This window comes from Martes martes (assembly GCF_963455335.1).
Source record: "Martes martes genome assembly, chromosome: 4".
NCBI classification, from domain to species: domain Eukaryota; kingdom Metazoa; phylum Chordata; class Mammalia; order Carnivora; family Mustelidae; genus Martes; species Martes martes.
Genome location: NC_137891.1, coordinates 190,386,988 through 190,406,389, shown reverse-complemented (window position 1 = coordinate 190,406,389; position 19,402 = coordinate 190,386,988). Strand labels below are relative to the sequence as shown.

Below are 19,402 nucleotides of genomic sequence, written 5' to 3'. Positions count from 1 at the left end.
TTCCGTCCCCCCAGGCCCTGGCAACCACCGATTTTTCCGTTTCCATGAATTTGTCTGTTTCAAGCACTTGAATGAATCTGAGCAGATTCATACAGCACGAGACCTTTCGTGTCTGGCGTTTGTGTCGGGCTTCTCCCAAGGGGCAGCGCCTCACAGCAGCTGGCGGTGCCTCGGTCCTGTCTGCGGCCGAGTAATTCTGCGCACCGCGCTTCGCTTATCCACTCCTCCTCGGGCAGACATTTGGGCTGTTGCCACCTTTTGGCCATTGCGATGAGAGCTGCTATGATTGTTAGTGTACAAGTTTCTGTTTGAACACCTGTTTTCAGTTGCTGCGGTTTTATATATTTATCTAGGTGTGTAACCGTGGGGTCATACACAGCTCTGTGTCTACCCCGAGGAACCACCAGTTTCCCACAGCCCCTGATCTATGTTACATTCCCACCCAGCAACGCGCAAGGGTTCCAAATGCTCCACACCCTTGCCGACACCTGTGACTGTCTGCCTCTCGATTCTAGCCGTCCTAGTGAGCGGGAAGTCATATCTCCTTGTGGTTTGATTTGCACTTTCCTAGTGACTGGCGGTGCTGACCCTCTTTTTATGTGCTCATTGGGCATGTGCATATCTTCTTTGGAGGACTATGTATTCCAGATCCTTGCCTTTCTTTGAACTTGTTTGTTGTTGTTGTTGTTGAGTTGTAAGATCTCTTTATATATTCTGGACACTAGACCTTTATCAGATATGTGATTTGCAGATATTTTCTCTGGTTCTGTTAGCTGTTTTTTCATTCTGCTGAGAGTGTCATTTGATGCACAACAGTTTTTAATTTTGAGAAACTCTACTTTATCTCTTTTTCCTTTTTTGTTTCTTGGTTATTGTGTTTTCAGTGTCATATCTAAGAAACCATTGCCAAATCTAAGTCCATGAAGATTTATTCCTGTGTTTTCTCCTAAGAGTTTTGTAGCTTTAAGTCTTACACTGAGGTCTCTGATTCATCTGGAGTTAATTTTCATATGTGGTGTGAGGTAGGGGTCCAACTTCATTCTTTTGCATGTTGACCTCCAGTGTTCCCAGCACCATTGGTTGAAGAAACCGTCCTCTCCCCATTGAATGGTCTTGGCACTCTTGTTAGAAATCAACTGGTCGCACATGTGAGGGTTCCTTTCTCCGCTCCTGTTGTACTCCACAGGTCTATGTGACTGTTCTTATGAATATCACATTGTTTCAATCACTGTAACTTCATAGACTTTTTAAAAATTTATTTTTATTTTTATTGTTAAGTAATCTCTTCACCGGACGTGGGGCTCACACTCGTGACTCTAAGATCAAGAGTCTGCGTGCTCTACTGACCGAGCCACCCATGCACCCCTTGTATAAGTTTTAAATCGGGATGTGTGAGCCTCTGACTCTCAGCTCTGTTCTTCTTTTTCAAGATTGTTTTGGCTATTTTGAGTCCCTTGCAATTCCACAGGAATCTGAGGAACTACGTTTCTTTCACTGAAAATAAAAGGCCATTGGCATTCATCAGCTATTTCCTAAAAAAAGATGAACTCAGGAGAAGGCCGTGGGTGGCGTCTTAGACTTTCTGACATTCGGAAGTGGTCAGCTCCCTTAGGGCCTGTGGCAGTGAGGAGGACAAGTCCTGTTACGGTGATGGGAGCCCCTGGGGGGCCGGTACAAGGGCAAGGCCCCCTCTGGTTGCCTCAGCCGGGGTGAGCTGTGTGGAGGGTGGCACAGTGGGCTGGACAGGCTGGACAGGGCCACGTATTCTGGAATGAGGAGGCTGTGGTGGGTCAGGAACGAGGGCATGGAAGGAGTAGGGTGACAGAGGGTGCCTGTCTGAGCAGCCGGGGGTGAGCCGGAGGGTGGAGAGGGGCAGCTGGAGGGGCTGGTCTGGTGGGACAGGAGAGAGTGTGCTGTGTCTTGGACCTTTCTAGTCTGAGATGCTTCTAGATGTTGGGGAGAGAAGTGGGTGTGTAGTGAACACGAAGGCCGTGGGCATGGGGGAGAGTGTGTAGCCGAGGATGTCCCTGAGCTGCTGGTGTCCCCTCGCCCCCAGAGGGAGAGACGGGAGAAGGAAGAGAACCCCAGAGAGAGGGAAGGGACTTTGCAGACAAAAGGGTGGTGTGGCCAGGGAAGTGGGGATCAGCGTGGGCGGGGGGTATCCCAGGAATGGACTCGGGAGCTACAGGGTCCCAGAGCCGGCGGGAGGAGAGACGTGTGTGAACACAGCCAGGAGGCAGGACAGGGAAGGGAGCAAGCCGGAAGCCAGCTTCATGGAGGCCTTGAGGACCAGGTCTGGGGGCTCTTCGGGAGGACGGGAGGGTCGCCTCTTCCTGTCACCTCGTCTCCTCCTCCCCCCAGGGCAGCACCCCCCGCCCCGCCCTCTTCCACTTCTCGCCGACCCATTCTTATTTCCTGGTTCTTGTGGTTTGGGCTGTCTGGGAGCAGAGACTCCTCCTTTCTCAGGGCCGGACGCCGAGCAGCCCCTGACTAAATGAGCCGCCGGCAGCGCAGGGAGAGGTGCGGTCTTGCTCCCGGAGGGCCCTCCGCACCCAGTCCCCGTGGGCCCCACCGTTCAGCCGGCAGGGGGAGGACCCAGCCCCTCGCCCCATCTCCTTCTCTTTCCCTTCCCCTCCTTGGGGCCTGAGGGAGCTGCCCTGGCCCCTCCTGCCTGCCCCAGCCTGTCCTCCCTCAGACCAGCTGCTCTCCTGCCCCTGCGCGAGGCCGCCCCATCAGGACGACGGGGTTGCCCCGGGGGCCCTGACGCGGACCCCTGACTAGGGCCCAAGGGCTGCCCCAACAGCCGGAACCCCCAGACTGTCTCCTGAAGGGAAGGTGGGTGCTCAGGGAGCTGTAGGGGTATCTGTGGGAACAGGGGGGCACCGGGCCCCCACACTCTTCTGCCCCCACTTGCTCTTGGCCACTAGGTCCTGTTCTGCGTCAGGCGGGCACCCTACACTCCGGCCAGGCAGGTGAGGGCTGTGGGACTGCGACGGCCTTTCTGCAGGGCCCCTGCAGCACCCTGGTCTCCCACCCTCCCCGGGTCTCGGTCCTGCAGGTGTCGGCCGGCCGAGACGCTACCCCGAGGTGCAGCCTGCCACATCTCTGGAGAGGACCCCTGGGGCCGAGGGCTGTTTGTCAAGAATAGCGTCCCTGAGGCCCAGCCCCTCTGCCACCTGGGAGGTGATGCAAGGTATGCCGGGGAAGGGCAATCGGAGCCAGGGCAGGGCGGGGCCGGGGGGCATCTGCCAGGACAAGGGTGGTCTGCAAGGGCCGTGGTCTCAGAGGCTGGAGGACATGGTGCCTGACGAGGTGGAGGAGGAAAGGGTGGGCTGGGACCCCAAGCAGGAGGGGTGCTGGGAGGAGCCAGGAGCACCCACGGGCCCTGGGGCTGCCTCTCCTGAGGCACAGGGTGTTTTGGAAACCAGCAGGTGTGGCTAGGCGCGTGGGGCGGCTGCCTGGTGCCGGGGACCCTGGAGCTCTCGCGTGACGCCTGTCTGGGACCAGCTGGGCCCCGCTACACTCCCAACGCTCGTGCAGGACCTGCTCTGGGGTATGCTGGGTGGGGGAGGGGATGGCTTAGCCCGCTGGATCGAACTTCTAAGGGCCTGTTTCCCATTGCCCCTCAGCAGCCCCCGGTGGCCACGGGGCCCAGACCTTGGGTGGGCACTCTGGGGCCCAGACGGCTGAGACAGACTATGGGGAGGAAGCCACTGAAGAGCGGGCAGGGTGAGGAGCTTTGGGTCAGCCCCGGCTGGGCCCGGCTGAGGCCCCGATCCTGGGTGCCCCACCCCCACTGCCCGGCCCTGCGCCACAGGCTCTGAGGGCCGCTTTAGGCTGGGCTGAGTGGAGAGGTAGGGTGGGCCGTCCCCCTCTGCCAGGGGGTTCACCCTGAGCCTCAGTTCGCCCTCTGTGCGGGATGGACCTGCAGGCCTCTCCCCGTCCGGCTGCTGGGCCAGCTCGAACCCCACTGCGAAGGTCTCAGGCGCGCCTCTCTCTTTTTTTCTTTTTAAGGATTTTACTTTTTTCTTGGGGAGCGAGCACAGGCGAGGAGGAGGGGCAGAGGCAGAATCAGACTCTGCGCCGAGCAGGGAGCCCGACGCGCCTGGACCCCCGGACCCGGGATCATGACCGGAGCTTCACCGACGGAGCCCCCGGAAGCCCCAGGCCCGAGGCTCTTGATGAGGCTTCGGACAGAACGTCCTCGGTGTGGTCAGGTGCAAGCGAGGCTGAAGGAGAGAAGGGCCTCAGAGCCCCTCGGAGGAGCCGGGGCACAGGCCCCGCTGCGAGCCCCTGGGGGCCGGCACGGTCTCCCAGTCGCCCGGCAGTGTCCCCGGACGCCAAGTCCAGGAGCCGCGGTGCCCCCGGTGCACCGGGCCATCCGGGGGCCGGGGGCCTTCTCTGCGGGGCTGGACCTTCAGGTCGGAGGCCGGCCCGAGGCCCGCCGCGGCTCCACTCTTGCGCAGTCGGCGCCCTGCCCCACTCCCCGCCGCCGCCGGAGCGAAAGGGAGATGCGGGTCTCTACTTCTCTGACAAAAGTGGGACCGAAAAGGAGGTTTCCAGGGCAGGGTTACGAGACGAGAATCGGAGGGCGCACGGGCCGGCGGCCCAGGCGGCGACCCCCGCCCCGTCCCAAGCCCTGGACCGCCGACCGCAGACCCCGAACGCGGCGGGCGGACGACTGGGGCCCGGCTGGCTGCACGCGGCCCACCAGCGCCGCCTAGTGCCGGCGTGCGGAGAGGCCGCCGGCCGCGCCGCTTCCGGGCGGGAGCGGAGGGCCGGCCGGCGCGGGGGCGGGGCCTCTGCCGCGGGGCGGGGGCGGGGGCGGGACCCGTGCGAGTGACGGACCGGGGGCGGGGCCTGCGCTGTGGGGCTGGGGCGGGGCCTCGCTGAACGACGGATCGGGGCGGGGCCCGTGCTGAGTGACGGGGCCGGGGGCGGGGCCTGCGCTGTGGGCTGGGGCGGGGCCTCGCTGAACGACGGATCGGGGCGGGGCCCGTGCTGAGTGACGGGGCCGGGGGCGGGGCCGAGGCCGAGAGGCGGGCCCCGAGCGAGGCGGGGGCCGGGGCGGGAGCAGCCCCCTCCCGGACCCCGCCCGCGCCGCTCGCCGGGGGTCTGGCACTCCCCAGGAAGAGCCCGGGGGCCGCGGCTTGTTCCGAGACAGCGTGTGCTCCGCTCGAGGCGCCCCGGTGCGGGTTCGGGGCGCGTTCCCCGCAGCCCCTCCCTCGCCCCCTCCCCAGGAGAAACGAGCCCCTGGAACCACTTCCGCTGGGTCCTCGCGTCTGGATTTCGAAATTAATCGGAATCTCGGTGGTCGGCGAAGGCAGTCGGATTGTCAGATTGGTGTTGCTCTTCTGTGTGAATCGATAAGTGATCGATACTGAGGCCGGGCCTGCGGGGGGAGAACGACGTTCTGGGGCTGCGCGCGCACACCCAGCGCTGGAGCAGAGCGCGGATGAGGAGGGGCTCGCAGCCCGGGCCACGCCCCCCGGAGCGGAGCTGCGCCCTCCCGGCCTCACCCCTGCACGCCTGCACCCCTGCACGCCTGCAGCCCTGCACGCCTGCACCCCTGCACGCCTGCAACCCTTCATCCCTGCACGCCTGCACCCCTGCAACCCTGCATCCCTGCAGCCCTGCACCCCTGCACCCCTGCATCCCGCCTTCCTGCAGCCCTGCCTTGAAGGTTGGGTCCTGTTAACAAAGAGCAGGTGGGATCTGTTACTTTTTTTTTCTCAGTCTGACAGTCTGCTACTTTTTATTTGTTTTCAATGCATTGTTTTGGTTATTGATGTATTTGAATTTCTTTCTAAAAATAAACTTAACTTTTTTAAAAGGGGACGCCTGGGTGGCTAAGTCAATTAAGTGTCCCATTCTTTTCTTTTCTTGAATGATTTTATTTATTTATTTGACAGACAGAGAGAGCACAAGCAGGGGGAGCAGCGGAGGGAGAGGGCGAAGCAGGCTCTACGCAGAGTGGGGAACCCGATGTGGGGCTCAATCCCAGGACCCTGGGATCATGACGGGAGCGGAAGGCAGACGCTTAACCATCTGAGCCACCCAGGCGCCCCTAAGTGTCCTATTCTTGATTTCGGCTGAGGTCTTGATCTCGGGGTCTTGGGATCAGGCCCACACGGGGCTCCCGGCTCAGCACAGAGTCAGCTTGTCCCTCTCCCTCTGCTTCTCTCCTCCTCGTGCTGTCTCTCTCTCTCTCTCAAATATAAATACAATCTTTTAAAAACATTTTAAAAATAAAATTTAAAAAAGAATAATTTTTTATTTAAATTCAATTTAATTAACATATAGTGTACTTTAGTTTCAGAGGTAGAATTCAGTGATTCATCAGCTGCATACAACACCCCATGCTCATTCCATCATGTGCCTCCTTAATGCCCATCCCCCAGTTACCCCATGCCTCTCCAGCCACCCTGTTTCTTCCCTAGAGTTAAGAGTCAAAATAAACTCTATTTTATTTATATTATTTTTTATTTTTTAAAAGATTTTATTTGTTTATTTGACAGACAGGGATCACAAGTAGGCAGAGAGACAGGCAGAGAGAGAGGGGGAAGCAGGCTCCCCGCTGAGCAGAGAGCCCGAGGCGGGGCTCGATCCCAGGACCCGGAGACCACCACCTGAGCCGAAGGCAGAGGCCTTAACCCACTGAGCCACGCAGGCGTCCCCGAAGGCAGAAATTTAATTGACTGAGCCCCCCAGGCGCCCCTAGGAATGCATATATCCTTTTAAATTAGTGTTTTCTTTTCTTTGGACAAATATGCAGTAGTGGAAATACTGGATCATAGGGTCCTTCTATTTTTAATCTCTTGAGGAGCCTCCGCACCGTTTTCCACAGTGGCCGCAGGAGTTTGCATTCCCACCGACAGTGCAGAGCTGGGTTCCCCTTTTCCCACGTCCTCGCCAACACTTGTTATTTCTAGTGTTTTTGATTCCAGCCATTCTGACAGGGGAGGTAATAATCTCATCATGGTTTTGATCTGTGTTTTCCTGATGATTAATGATACTGAGCATTTTTTCATGTATCTGTTGACCATTTGTATGTTTTCTCTTTTCTTTTCTTTTTTAAGATTTATTTGTTTATTTGGGGCGGGGGGGGGAGAGGAGCAGGGGAGAGGAAGAGGGAATCCTAAGCAGACTCCCTGCTAAGCACGGAGCCCCACTTGGGGCTCCCACCACCCTGAGATCTTGACCCCCGCGGAAACTGGGAGGCAGACACTTAGCCGGCTGTGCTCCCAGACGCGCCCGTGTGTTTTCTTTGTATTTGTGCTTGTGAGGCTGGCTTACGTCACTGCTGCCCTCCAGTGTCCTCCTTAAGTAGCAGGTGTCAGGATTTCCTCCTTTCTGAGGCTGACTGGTAACAATTCCCTTGTATGTTGTATCAGGGCTCTCCAGGGAAACGGAACATACATACATACACGTGCGTGAAGTGCGTAGAGACGAGGAGATTGACTATAGGAATTGACCCATGGAGCTGTGGACGCCAAGACGTCCCACAGGCTGCCCTCCGCAGGCTGGAGACCCGGGCGACTGGTGGGGTGGTTCGGTCGGAGTCTGAAGCCCAGAGGGGCAGGAGCACAGATTTCTGATGGCAGGAGAAGATAGACATTCCACTCAGGCGGAGAGTAAACTCATAAACTCATTCTTCCTCTGCCCTTTTTGGTTTCACCTGGGCCGTCGACAGATTAGACAATGCCCACCTGCCTCAGCGAGGACGATCTTCCTTCCTCAGTTTCTGGAATCAGAGGCTCATCTCTTGCAGGGACGCTCTCACAGACACGTGCAGAAGTAATGTTTTGGGTGCCTCAGCCCGGTCAAGCTGATGCCTGCCGTGTACACGGCATATTCGTACACAACGTCTTGTCTCCCCATCTGCCTGCTGCTGTGCCCTCGCGTTGTTTCTGCCTTTTACGTGTCGTGAGTGAGGCCGCACGAGCGCGGCTGCCGGTGTCTGTTTGGGACTCCGCTCTTCAGTTCTTTTAGGTACAGACTCGGAATTGCAACTGCTGGGTCATGCGGCCGTTCCGTGCCTACTTTCTGGAGGATTTCCTGGGCTGTTTTCCACAGCAGGCGTAGTGTCCACACTCCCACCAGCTGTGCGCGGGGTCCCGATTTCTCCACATCTTCCCTGACACTTGTTTTCTGTTTATTTGATTGTGGCCATAACAGGTATGAAATGATGATTGTGGTTTTGACTTGCATTTTCCCAATGATCTGTGATGTTGAGCATCTTTTCATGTGTTTCTTTGCCACGTGTGTATCTTTTTTGGTAAAATATTCAAGTCCTTCGCTCACTTCTGAATTGGGTTGTTTATTTTTGTTGTTGAGCTGTAGAAATTCTTTACATGTTCTGGATATGAATTGCTTATCGGGATGCCTGGGTGGCTCAGTGGGTTAAGCCTCTGCCTTCGGCTCAGGTCATGGTCTCAGGGTCCTGGGATCGAGTCCCGCATCGGGCTCTCTGCTCTGCAGGGAGCCTGCTTCTCCCTCAACCCCTTCTCCTGCTCATGCTCTCTCTTTCTCTAATAAATACGTAAATAATCCCTTATCAGATATGTGATTTGTGAATATTTCCTTCCCATCTGTGGGGTGCCTTCTCACTCTGCTGATGCCGTGCTTCGATGCACAGTGGATATTTAGTTTACACTCGGGTCTGAATCTGATTCTACTCTGGCTCCCCTTGTCCCAGCGTTGGCCCCTGGGAGTGCTGTCGGGCCGCCGGGTTTACTTTGATGACATTACTTGCTGCTTTTCTTAGGCTTCTGTCTTCTTTCCAGTGTTCTGTTGGGTTCATTACATTTTCTTTATTCTTTCTTTCCTCCACAGATACGGAAGTTATACAACCCATTTCTGGCACTTTAGTGGTTGCCTGAAAGTCTTGCACAGACTTCAGTCTCCGTCAGCGGCTCTGGCCGTCCCTGAGCTCTGCGGGGACCTCACGCCCGTGCGCCATCCCATCTGCTGCGGTCGCTAGTCTAGAGCTGGGGTTTGCTTTGCCTCTTGTCCAGGCTGGGCTCGAGCAGACCCTGAAACAAAGACTCACGACTAGGACATGGAGTTTTTCTTGGGGTTGTGGGAGGTAAGATGTTGAGGGTGGGAAGGGGGTATTCCTGGGGCTGAGCAGGTGACACTGAGGGCAACGGACGGGGCTCAGCACACTGGGACCCTGACCGTGGCGCGGGTGCAGCGCCGTTGCTGGTGGGCAAGGAGGCCGCTGCGGGCACCACGCGGAGTGTGGGTCTCAGACCGTGGCCTGCCCTGCACTGGTTTAGGACATCTCAGGCGGAAGCTGCCTGGAGAGGGGCAGCCATGAGCACCACCGCCTCCCTAGGTTATGCTCCGGCCCCTCAAAGGAGCCGCTGGGGCTGCCTGTGCTCCCCCAGCTCCTGCCAGCTCAGCCCATCGGTCCCTTCAACCTTTGCTGTCCTTGAGCTGTCACACCCGGCTGGGTGTGGCTGCCACTTACCCCTGGTTGTCAGGCCTAGTGGCTAGGAGGGAGGTGGAGGTCCTGACGGGGACAATGTTGTCCGGGGTGGGGGTGGGGTGAGGAGGCCTGGGAAGTCTATTTCCGCTGAGGTCGGGGGTGCGGCTCTTCCCGGGGAGAGGTGAGCAAACCCTGCTGGTGCAGAAGGTTTAGATGGGTCTGGGTCTTACAGCTGAGGGGGACAGCCCCCTGACAGCAAAGTCGCAGCTTTCCCTAGCAGGGTCCTGCCAGCAGGACAGGTGCTGGAGCTGCTGCCTGGTCTCTGGTCGTCCTCCTGCCCAGTCCAGGACGGTGACCTCTGCAGCAGGTGAACCGCCAAGGAGGAGTGTGTGCCTGTCCCTAGTGGTGCCCTGTCGCAGCCGGCTGGTGAGGAATCATCTCTAATACTCCTTTCGGTTGTACGTTGGGTCCTACGGAAGCTGACCCCGAGATGGAGTTTGGGTACAGGCTGTGTGCAAGGGGTCAAAACCAGAGACAGGGTGGGGGGCAGAATCAGGCAGAGGGAAGGCCAGCCACGGGACTCAGGCTGCGTGAAATTACCCCTTCAGAAGTTCTACCTGGGGCCACAGCGGCGGGTGAGCTGGGTCTGCACCTGAGGCTGCCCTGGGAGGGTGGAGGCCTTGTGCTGCCGTCTCGCTGGGGACTCCCAGTGCCAGTGTCTATGGGTTTCCACTCTCTTCCAGGGAGGGGTCCCTGGGGAGGCCCTTGCTGATTAGGGAGGGGCTGGGATCGTTTTGTTGCTCACGCAGCCTTTCACTACACCCTGGCCTGTGTTTCCACTCTGTGAGTTCAGCTGCTCTCTGCGGGGGCCCACGCCTCTTTCCAGACCTGCCCACAGGAAGTTCCATGTGCCCTGCAGTTGGGAGGGTGGTCCCGGAGGCCCAGACGTGGATGCCCAGGTTCTTGGAGCGTAGCGCCTTTAGTGGCCTCTGTATCAGTCAGAATCTCCAGGAAAACAGGCCAACGGGAGTGGGAGGGAGAGCGAGAGTGAGGGAAAGAGGTTGATTTATTTTAAGGCACTGGCTCCCTTTGTGGCGATTGTGGGGCTGCTGAGTTCAGAGGGCCGAGACCCAGGGAGGAGCTGATGTTCCAGTTCAAACCCAGTGGCCCTCTGAAGCCAAATTCCCTCCTCCTCTGGGGAGCTTACTCTTTTTCTCTTGAGGTCTTCAACTGATTGGGCGAGGCCCACCCACATCGTGAGGGTCATTTGCTAAATGCAAAGTCTACTCATTTAAATGTTAATCACATCAGGGACGCCTGGGTGGCTCAGTTGGTTAAGCGGCTGCCTTCGGCTCAGGTCATGATCCCAGCGTCCTGGCTGGGATGGAGTCCCACATCGGGCTCCTTGCTCAGCAGGGAGCCTGCTTCTCCCTCTGCCTCTGCCTGCCTCTCTGTCTGCCTGTGCTCACTCTCTCTGACAAATAAATAAAAATAAAATCTTTAAAAAAAAAATGTTAATCACATCAGAGGCACCTGGGTGGCTCCGTCGGTGAAGTGGCTGCCTTTAGCCCAGGTCATGATCCTGGGGTCGTGGAATCAAGACCTGCACTGGGCTCCCTGCTCCTTGGGGAGCCTGCTTCTCCCTCTCCCCCTGCCTGCCACTCTTCCTGCTTGTGCTCTCTCTCTCTCTGTGTCAAATAAATAATAAAATATTTTTAAAGAATAAATAAATGTTAATCACATCTAAAACCTTCAGGCAGACTACATTCATTGCAGCATTAATCACAGTAACAAAGAAGTGACAGCAACCTGACTTCCCATGGACAAGCAAGTAGATAAACGAAATGTGGTCTTCCCGCCCAGAGACATATTTATTCTACCTTAAAAAGGAAGCATGCTTGGGCACCTGGGGGGCTCTGTCAGTTAGGCATCTGACTCTTGATTTCAGCTCAGGTCACGATCTCAGGGTTGTGAGATTGAGCCTGATGTAAGGCTCTGCACTGGGCAGGGAGCCTGCTTAAGATGCTTTCTCTCCCGCTCCCTCTGCCCCTCCCCCCTCTAAAAAAATAGGAAGTGCTGACACCTGCTAGAGCATGGAGGGACTTTGGGGACATCATGTTCAGTGACCTAAGCCAGTCCAAAAGGACAAAACCTGTATAAGTCCCCTTCTAGGCAGGAATTGGATCCATGGGGAAAGAAAGTCGATGGTGGGTGCCAGGGGCTGGGGGGTGGATGTTTAATGGGGAGTTTCGGTTTGGGAAGACGGAAAGTTTTGGAGACGGACGGTTGTACCACAGTGTGACTGTGCTCCATGCTCCTGAGTATGCACTCACAAGTGGTTAGGATTGTCAATTTTATATGCGGGGTTTTTTTTTTTTAACCACAAATTAAAAAAGAAGATTGTGGTATGTAACAGATGTTCAGTAAATGTCAGTTCCCCCTGAGTAATGTTTCATGTTGATTTCACCACTATAATCAATAAATTATGAAAACAAACCCTTCGTGTGGACATTTAGACTAGTGCCTGCGCCGGAGTCCGGGCTCTGCAGTCTAGCGAGACGCATGAGGTCAGCCCTCCTGCCCGCTCTCTCCTCAGGCCCCCGCCCTGCCTCGCCGCCGTTGCCCGCTGGCTTCCTGCCTTACATGGGGTGCTCTGGGCTTGTAGATGGGACCAGTTTACTGAAATGTTTCAATGTCCTGTTCTAGTTTGAGGTTTTCAAGCAAAGGGAGTGGGACACAAAGCCTGAAACCAGGCACAGAGAGCAGCCGGGGCAAAGGGAGGGGACCACCCGCAGACCCAGAGCCAGCTTCCCCTCCCACCCTGGCCCCTGGGCCCTCTGGCCTGGTGCCTGCTGCAGCCATCCTGTTGGTCAGCACAAATCCTGCGGCCTCAGCAGCTGGCCTGGGCCTCCGTGGGGAGCGTCCTGGAGGGTTCAGTCACTGGCAGGCCCAGAGCTGAGCTGGTGGGGGCACGGCTCCCTTCAGCCCAGTCGTGGGCTGGGGCAGGCGTGTGTCTGCATGACTCTGGGGGGCCGTGCACAGGTGTGAGGGTGTTAGGCGGGGGCACCCCTCCGTGACCGTCCCCGGGGGAGCTGGAGGCAGGGATGGAAGGCGTCCCCTCAACCCGCAAGCCTCCGAGCCCTGTGGCCAGGCCGGTGGGTCTTGCGCTCCATGCCAGGGTGGGAGCCAGGAGGCCCTCGGGGGAGGTGAGGGTCGGTGCGTGTGTCTGAGGGCGGAGCGCGCCCGCGGAGCTGTGTGTGTGTCTTCCGTCAGCCTGTCACTGAGCGGCCTGGCCGTGAGTCTCCCTCGGGAGCCAGCTCTGCTGTTCTGAGTGGAAGGGAGGGTCAGGTTTCTCTGAGAAACCCCAGAATAGCCCCTGGCTGCTCAGAGGAAACCTGCTCTGGCCCCTGGTCCTGCCCGCCTCACCCCCTCTCACCCCCACCCCGGTCCAGCTGTCTGCCCCCCGCCCCCCGGCCCCAGCCCCCGACTGCAGACTAGCAGCCCCTTCTGCACGGGGCGGCCAGGCCAGGCGATGCACTCGTTCCCTCGGCCCGTTTCTAGAGACGGCCCGCAAAGCACTGGGCCCACAGGAATTGGGGGTGTCACGGGGCCAGGGTGGGCATTCAGAAGGAATGTCCCCCACGGGAGGACAGGCTGTGTGAGGGTCCCGAGGCACAACGGTGGAAGGGTAGCCAGTGTGGGAAAGGAGATTCGAGGAGGTTGCCACGGTGAAGAGGAAACAGCAACGGGCAAACGCGTGTATACTCTGGGCCTCCCCGGCCACCCGTCAGCCCCTTTCCTGCCCTTGGTCCTCAGTGCGCGGTGTCTGTCTGGGCTTTGGCTCCAGACACCGAGGCTGGGGCAGGGGCCTTTGCTGGGACCTAGGGTCCGAGCGGGAGCTTCAGGGTGAGGGGGTGTTCAGGCCAAGGAGGGCCAGAAAGGGGCTAGGTGGGGAGGGGCCAAGCCTGTCCCAAAATAGGGCTGCAGGACCTCCTGGCCATACAAGGATCTTGGAATCTGGACTCTGGGGACCCCAGGCAGCTGGGCCCAGCTAAAACGCAGCTGACACTTCTGCCCCTCGTCTCTGGCGCCACCGCAGTGTTCTCCCAGCCGGCCGCAGACATGGTAAGGCTGCTCCCGGCACCCGGCGGGGTCCCTGGTGGGCTGGCTCGGTGATGGCGCGGGAGCCGTGTCCAGGAGGAGAGAGGACGGGACGGGGCTTCCAAGCACAGACACCTGAGGGTGTGAGCGCCTCTGTGGGAATCGGCTGGAGGGAGAGGGAGGAGTGGGGCGCTGAGCGCTGCCGGCCGCTGATGCCACCGTCGCTCTGGTGGCCCGGGGACGGGGGCGCCCGACAGTGGAGGCAGGGGAGGCCAGGGGCTAGACTATCGGCAGAAATGCCACAACAGGTTGGGGTCCTTCACCCTGACCTGGGTCATACTCCCCCACGCACCCTTCACCAGCCCCAGAGACTGGGTCCACCTGACACTCCGCCACATGGCTGGCCTGAGCCTTGGTGTCTCACACCTGGCCTCTGGCTCACGGGTCCTTCCCCTGAAGCCGCCTGACAGAGTCCCGCTCACCCCTGGCGACCCTCCCCAGCGCCACCTTGTTTGGAAGCACCCTGGGCTGCGGGGGAGGGGGACTCCTTTAACCCCCACGCCCTGCAGGGATGCCAGGTGGAGGGACAGGGCGGGGTGCCATGTGTGCTGGGACCTCCACCTCCCTCGGACCGAGGGGCAGAGGAGGCCCTGGTGCAGGCGGGCCGGCGTCCTTGCAGACAGAGCGCCTGACAGCTGAGCAGATCAAGGAGTACAAGGGAGTCTTTGAGATGTTCGACGAGGAGGGCAACGGGGAGGTGAGGACCGGAGAGCTGGAGCGGCTCATGAGCCTGCTGGGCATCAACCCCACCAAGAGTGAGCTGGCCTCCATGGCCAAGGACGTGGACAGAGACAGTGAGGCCGGGCAGGGGGCAGGCCTGGGTGGGGGGCCGCCCGTGAGTGCGAGCCGGGAGGGCCGCACCAGCTCGCCCTCATGCTGCCCGGCCTGCTGCTTGCTCCCTGCAGACAAAGGATTCTTCAACTGTGACAGCTTCCTGGCCCTGATGGGGATTTACTGGGAGAAGGCCCAGAACCAGGAGGGCGAGCTGAGGGCAGCATTCCGTGTCTTCGACAAGGAGGGCAAGGGCTACATAGACTGGAACACGCTCAAGTAGGGCCTGGAGCTGGGCAGGGGGTGGGTGAGGGCCAGAACCCTGTGGGCTGCCACTCAATGTGGGGGCCCTGCAGGTACGTGCTCATGAACGCAGGTGAGCCCCTCAATGAGGCAGAGGCTGAGCAGATGATGAAGGAGGCCGACAAGGACGGGGATGGGACCATTGACTACGAGGGTGAGTGAGGGACGGGCCTGGGGGCCGAGCGCCCGGGCCAGGCTGCTGGCTGACCTGTGCTTCTGCTCCCAGAGTTTGTGGCCATGATGACCGGAGAGTCCTTCAAGCTGGTCCAGTGAGCAGGTGCTGTGGCCCTGGGAGGCCTGCCCGAAGGCCACTGCCTGCTGCCGCCCACACTGCCGCTCAGCCCACCCTGCCCCACCTCTGGCCAATAAACACTCCAGCCGTACAAATGCGTGTTTCACTGTCCCTACGTAGCCCAGAAAGGAGGGGCTGGCAAAGATTTGGGACTGGAGAAAGGAGAGGGTTTTCCTCAGGCAGCCATGGCACAGGACCCATCACTCCTGCTATGACATCTGATACCACCCAGCTGATAGCCCAGCTCTGGGCTCTGGACACCAACCTGAAAGCCAGACTGGGTACAGGTCGAAGCCTACCACTGGCCCCTCTGCCTGCACCAGGCAGTGGGAGTGGCTACTCACAGGCCCCTCCCAGAGCCTCTTCCTACAGGTGGACATCACTTTGGTACAAACTTTATTCTCTCCAAAAAGCTGGGGGTGTCACAGCCAGCCCCGAGGCTCAGGCCTGTGGGGTCAGGGCTGAACGCAGCAGCCCCCGTGTGCGTGCCCGAGTGCGGGTTCATGTGTGCGGCCAACGCAGGGCCAGCTGGCCGGGCGGCCTGGCGTTACACAGCAACGAGGCCAAGGCCGCAGCAATGTGCTGGATGGGCTGACCGTCCCTGGGGAAGGACGGTAGGGGTGTGCTGGGGGGTCCCTTCTGAGCACAGGGTGGCTGGCACAACTGGGAGGGTTAAGAGAGTTTTCCTCTGCTTTTGAGGGGCACCAGGATGATAGCCAGGGCTGCTAGGGCATTGGAGCCGGCTCCTGGAGCCCCGCCGATGTCTCTAGGCCTCAGGCCCCAGGTGGAAGACGGGGTTACTGAGAGGGCGGTGGCTCTTCCTGTCTGGGTTTGGCCATCTTGACAGCCTCTTCATAGGAGGGTGGCAGCTCAGGGGCATACAGGCTGTAGGCAGGAGGGGTCATGGAGTCAAGGTCCAGGTCCCCAAAGGGGAGGGGCAGCCGCACGCCCAGTGGGTACTGCACAGAGCTGTAAGCTGCAGGGAACCAGAGTGCGTTTGTGGGGATGAGTCTGCTCTCACCTGTCCCCCGCTCCCTCCTGCAGGTGGGCAAGCCAACAGGTGAGGTCTGCAGGCACTCACAGGTCACAGTGCTGTGCACAGGGCTGTCACTGTCCACAGGGCTGACCGTCAGGTCGCAAGGCTGAGGTGTTGGTGGCAGGTGTGGCTGGCTGTGTACGCGTTTCCGGAGGCAGCAGAACCGGACACAGCTGGCTGTGACCCCACACAGCAGCAGCAGAAGGACAGCGAGTAAGATAAGCCTGTGCAGGGAGGGGCAAGATCCTGCCACTGGACTGACCCCTGGCCATTGGGCACTCGCTCCCCAGGGACAGTCGTGGCCCTACCACCCACGACAGGACAACGGGCAGGATAAAAGAAAACCAAAGAATGTCTCTGCAGGCCAGAGACCTCCTTCCAGGCCAGAGCTGGGTCTGAGGAGCCGGCTAGTCCCTGGCACCCTGCTGCGGAGCCTGCCCTGGCTCTCTCGAGGGCTGGCCACAAGTACCTTGGGCTCACTCCCAGGACACACTGTCCCAGGCCATCTGCACAGTCCTGTGTCCAAACCAATGACCATGTTCACAGGGGCCTCCTGCAGGGGTGAGGAAGGAGGGCGTGGGAAGTGGATAAGCAGGCCATGAAGGGAAGTCCCGCCAAGGGCCTGGGTGCCCAGAGCAGTCCCGGACTGGGGCAGGGCCCACAAGAGAGGCCGCCCTGGGGCTGGGGGCAGGAGGCAGGGGTCAGCCTGGGAGGCTGCTGAGGGCCCCAGCGCCTTCCCATCAGCGCCGGGAAGGGGGCAGTGCCGGCGCCTCCTCGTCCGTGCAGCTAGGAGGGGTGGGGGTCTGGTGGGCCTGGCCAGGGGCGAGCGCCGTGGCCTCCACTTACCCCACGTGCCACAGGCTGCTCCAGCGGGCCTGGGGCGGGCACCTGCGGGGACGGCGACACCTGGAGCAGGCGGGGCACCAGCCGGGCCGACGGCCCCGTCCGAGCCTCCCCCACAGGGCGGGGCCAGGCCCCGGCTCCCACCCCCCCGACTTACAGGTCCGAGGGGTCGCAGCTGCCGTCCGCGAAGCCCAGCGCCACCTGTGGGGACAGGGGTGAGCCCGGGCCGGGGCGCGCCGAGCGCAGACCCGCCCCGCGGTGCCCGAGCCGAGCGCCGGCGACCCACCTGCGGCAGCGGCAGGAGCGGCGGCAGCAGCAGGAGCGCCCGGGAGGCCGGCGCCCCCACCACCATGCTCGGCGCCGACGGGGAGCGCGAGCCCGCCCGCCGCGCCGCTTTATGGAGGCCCCGCCCCCACAAACCCCGCCCCGAGCCGCGTGGCCACGCCCAGCGCCCCGCCCGTCGGAGGCCGGTCCCGCGGCCACACCCCGGATCCCCTGGCCCGAAGCTCCGCCCCCAGAGGCACCGCCTTTCGAAGCCACGCCCAGCGAGAGAGCCCCGCCCCACGGCCCCGCCCCCCACGCCGTCCGCCGCGTGGGCGCGCTTGGGGTCTCGGGGCGGAGGGAGGGGGGTGTTGCCGTCGGCCAGGGCGCAGAGCCGGGTCCCGGCCGGGCCAGGCCTGTCGTGCAGAGAGGCTCGGTGCGCCCGGGCTGCACGGGGTGTGGCCTCGAAGTGCGGTGGCGCTCGCCCCCGCGGCGCTCAAGGTCAAGGGTGCGACGGTGAGGGTCTGGGGCGCTCCCAGCCTGGTGCTCGGCGGCATTTACTTGGCTCGCGTGCGCGGGTGCGGGCTGCCTGGGGCGGCCTGGGGCGGCCTGGGGCTGGCCGGGCACGGGCCCACCGGAGTCCGGGCGAGCCCCTGCGGCGCTAACCACGTTTCCAGATCCCCTCGCCTTCAAAGACGTGCCCAAGCTGGGGCGTGTGGCCTCTGCGGTCCCCGGGCCTGGGCTCACAGAGTGCCTGCTGTCCATTCTGCCAGGAAAGCCTGGGGGCTGTTTCTCCCCCCCACCGCTCTTCTCACCAGGCTAGCGGCCCCGGGAGCTTGCGTCCCTCTGGCCTCTACTCCCCCATCTGGCGGTCAGGCTAAGGGAGGGGGTCAGCACTGCAAGGTGCAGGGTGGCCGGTCTTGTCTGGCCAGGGCGAGGAGCCGCTACCCTTGACCTGTCTTTTTTTCTTCTTTTTTAAACGTTCATCTATTTCAGAGAGCGAGTGCACGCTAATGAGCATGAGCAGAGGGTGCGCCAGAGGGAGAGGGAGAGAAGCTGACTCCTGTGAGCTTGGACCCTGACTGAGATCCTGACCTGAGCCAAAAGCACAGAGTCAGTGGCTTAACCCACTGAGCCCCCAGGCGCCCTGACCTCTTCCCCCCCCCCCCCCACTAAGTTTGTATTTACTTGAGAGAGAGAGAGAGCAGGAGCAAGAGAGCACATGCAGGAGAGCAGAGGCAGAGGGAGACACAGACTCCCAGATGAGCAGGGGGTCCGACGTGGGGCCCGATCCCAGGACCCTGGGATCATGACCCCAGCGGAAGGCAGACGCTTATCCATCTGAACCACCGAGGCGTCTTGACCTGTCTTTCTTAGCTTGGGTCTTCCGCCCGGATCTGCCAGGCACTTGCTCTTTGATCTCGCTTGATCTTGGCCCGGGCTTTGCCCTGAAGCTGTTCTGTACCTCCCGGATGTGCCATGGCAGCCCCGGGCCCTTTCTGCCCACTGTGCTCCAGCCAGGCTGGCTGAGCTTGGTTCCTGGTCATCCTTCCTCCTGTCCCTCTTGCTTTTACTGGGTGGGAGGGAGGAGGATGGACAGAAGTCCAGCCAGTGCCGAGGAGCTCAGGTAGGGCCTTGGCCAGTGAGTACCAGGGCCTGTTAGCAGGAGAGTGAGGCCAGGGTTTAGGAGAGGGGCCTGCCTCTCTTGCCCACCAGCCAGAAGAGGAGGCAGGGACCATGCTCTGCAGGGAGTGCCTCCTCCTGGGGGCTGGGTTTGGCCTGGGGTGCTGGAGCCTGCCTTCGCCTCTCATCTGGTGAGAAAGGCTTGGGCTCTGGCTGGCCAGCCCCAGGAGGGCACAGACAGAAGTCCTGCAAAACTCCACTATAGGGTCACTGTCACTGGCCTCGGGTCAGGGAGATGGCAATCTTCCAGGCATGAAGGGCACCAAGGAGCTGGGGTTAGGATGGTGGCTCCAGGCTGGTGTCCTGAAGTCTGTGCCCAGGAGAGCCCCCAGATGCATCACACCCTCCATTCCTGCTAGGGAAGGTTGCGTGTTCTCTCCTGCTGCTGACAGGCATGGGCCTGGAGTTCTTGGGCTGGGCATGCTGTGTACGGAGGGGCCAGACTGGATGGGCTCTGTGGGGACAGTGTCCAACCAGCTCTCTCCAGAAGGCAGGGGCTGGGGCAAGGGCACATTCTGAGCTCCCAGGAGTGCCGTATGGCCTGTGGGGAACTCTACCTTGAAGGACCTGTTGGAGCCCAGAAGGCTGAGCCTGGACTCTGTCCAGAAAAATGGAAAAC

General features: G+C 60.4%; 2 protein-coding genes across 5 annotated transcripts; one reads left to right on the top strand and one right to left on the bottom strand.

Annotated features, from left to right (window-relative positions):
• The first annotated feature begins 12,951 nt into the window (after positions 1–12,951).
• Positions 12,952–15,052, top strand: CALML6 (calmodulin like 6). The gene is made up of 5 exons (XM_080801083.1): positions 12,952–13,558; positions 14,214–14,388; positions 14,500–14,644; positions 14,722–14,822; positions 14,895–15,052. Exons 1-5 carry the CDS (start codon positions 13,556–13,558, stop codon positions 14,939–14,941), a joined length of 471 nt encoding a protein of 156 aa, XP_080657209.1. The 5' UTR covers positions 12,952–13,555; the 3' UTR covers positions 14,942–15,052.
• Positions 13,131–17,256, bottom strand: TMEM52 (transmembrane protein 52). 4 transcript variants are annotated; one of them, XM_080801079.1, is made up of 5 exons: positions 17,126–17,225; positions 16,997–17,040; positions 16,843–16,884; positions 15,982–16,220; positions 13,131–13,700 (listed from the first exon to the last, which is right to left on the bottom strand). In XM_080801079.1, exons 1-5 carry the CDS (start codon positions 17,189–17,191, stop codon positions 13,378–13,380), a joined length of 714 nt encoding a protein of 237 aa, XP_080657205.1. In that variant the 5' UTR covers positions 17,192–17,225; the 3' UTR covers positions 13,131–13,377. The 4 variants fall into 4 exon arrangements, with proteins under 4 accessions (XP_080657205.1, XP_080657206.1, XP_080657207.1 ...); XM_080801080.1 differs by lacking the exon at positions 13,131–13,700 and adding an exon at positions 14,521–15,936 and having other exon boundaries at positions 16,042–16,220; positions 17,126–17,256; XM_080801081.1 differs by lacking the exon at positions 13,131–13,700 and adding an exon at positions 15,046–15,845 and having other exon boundaries at positions 17,126–17,256.
• Positions 17,257–19,402: the final 2,146 nt, after the last annotated feature.

Excerpts from the sequence above, each read along its gene's own strand:
- CALML6 (XM_080801083.1), top strand. Across the intron at positions 14,645-14,721 it reads ATAGACTGGAACACGCTCAA|GTACGTGCTCATGAACGCAG; the intron begins GTAGGGCCTGGA and ends GGGGCCCTGCAG. Across the intron at positions 14,823-14,894 it reads TGGGACCATTGACTACGAGG|AGTTTGTGGCCATGATGACC; the intron begins GTGAGTGAGGGA and ends TTCTGCTCCCAG.
- TMEM52 (XM_080801079.1), bottom strand. The coding sequence starts at position 17,191 with ATGGTGGTGGGGGCGCCGGCCTCCCGGGCGCTCCTGCTGCTGCCGCCG. Across the intron at positions 16,885-16,996 it reads AGCTGCGACCCCTCGGACCT|GTGCCCGCCCCAGGCCCGCT; the intron begins GTAAGTCGGGGG and ends CCGTCCCCGCAG. Across the intron at positions 16,221-16,842 it reads AGCAGCCTGTGGCACGTGGG|GCTTATCTTACTCGCTGTCC; the intron begins GTAAGTGGAGGC and ends CTCCCTGCACAG.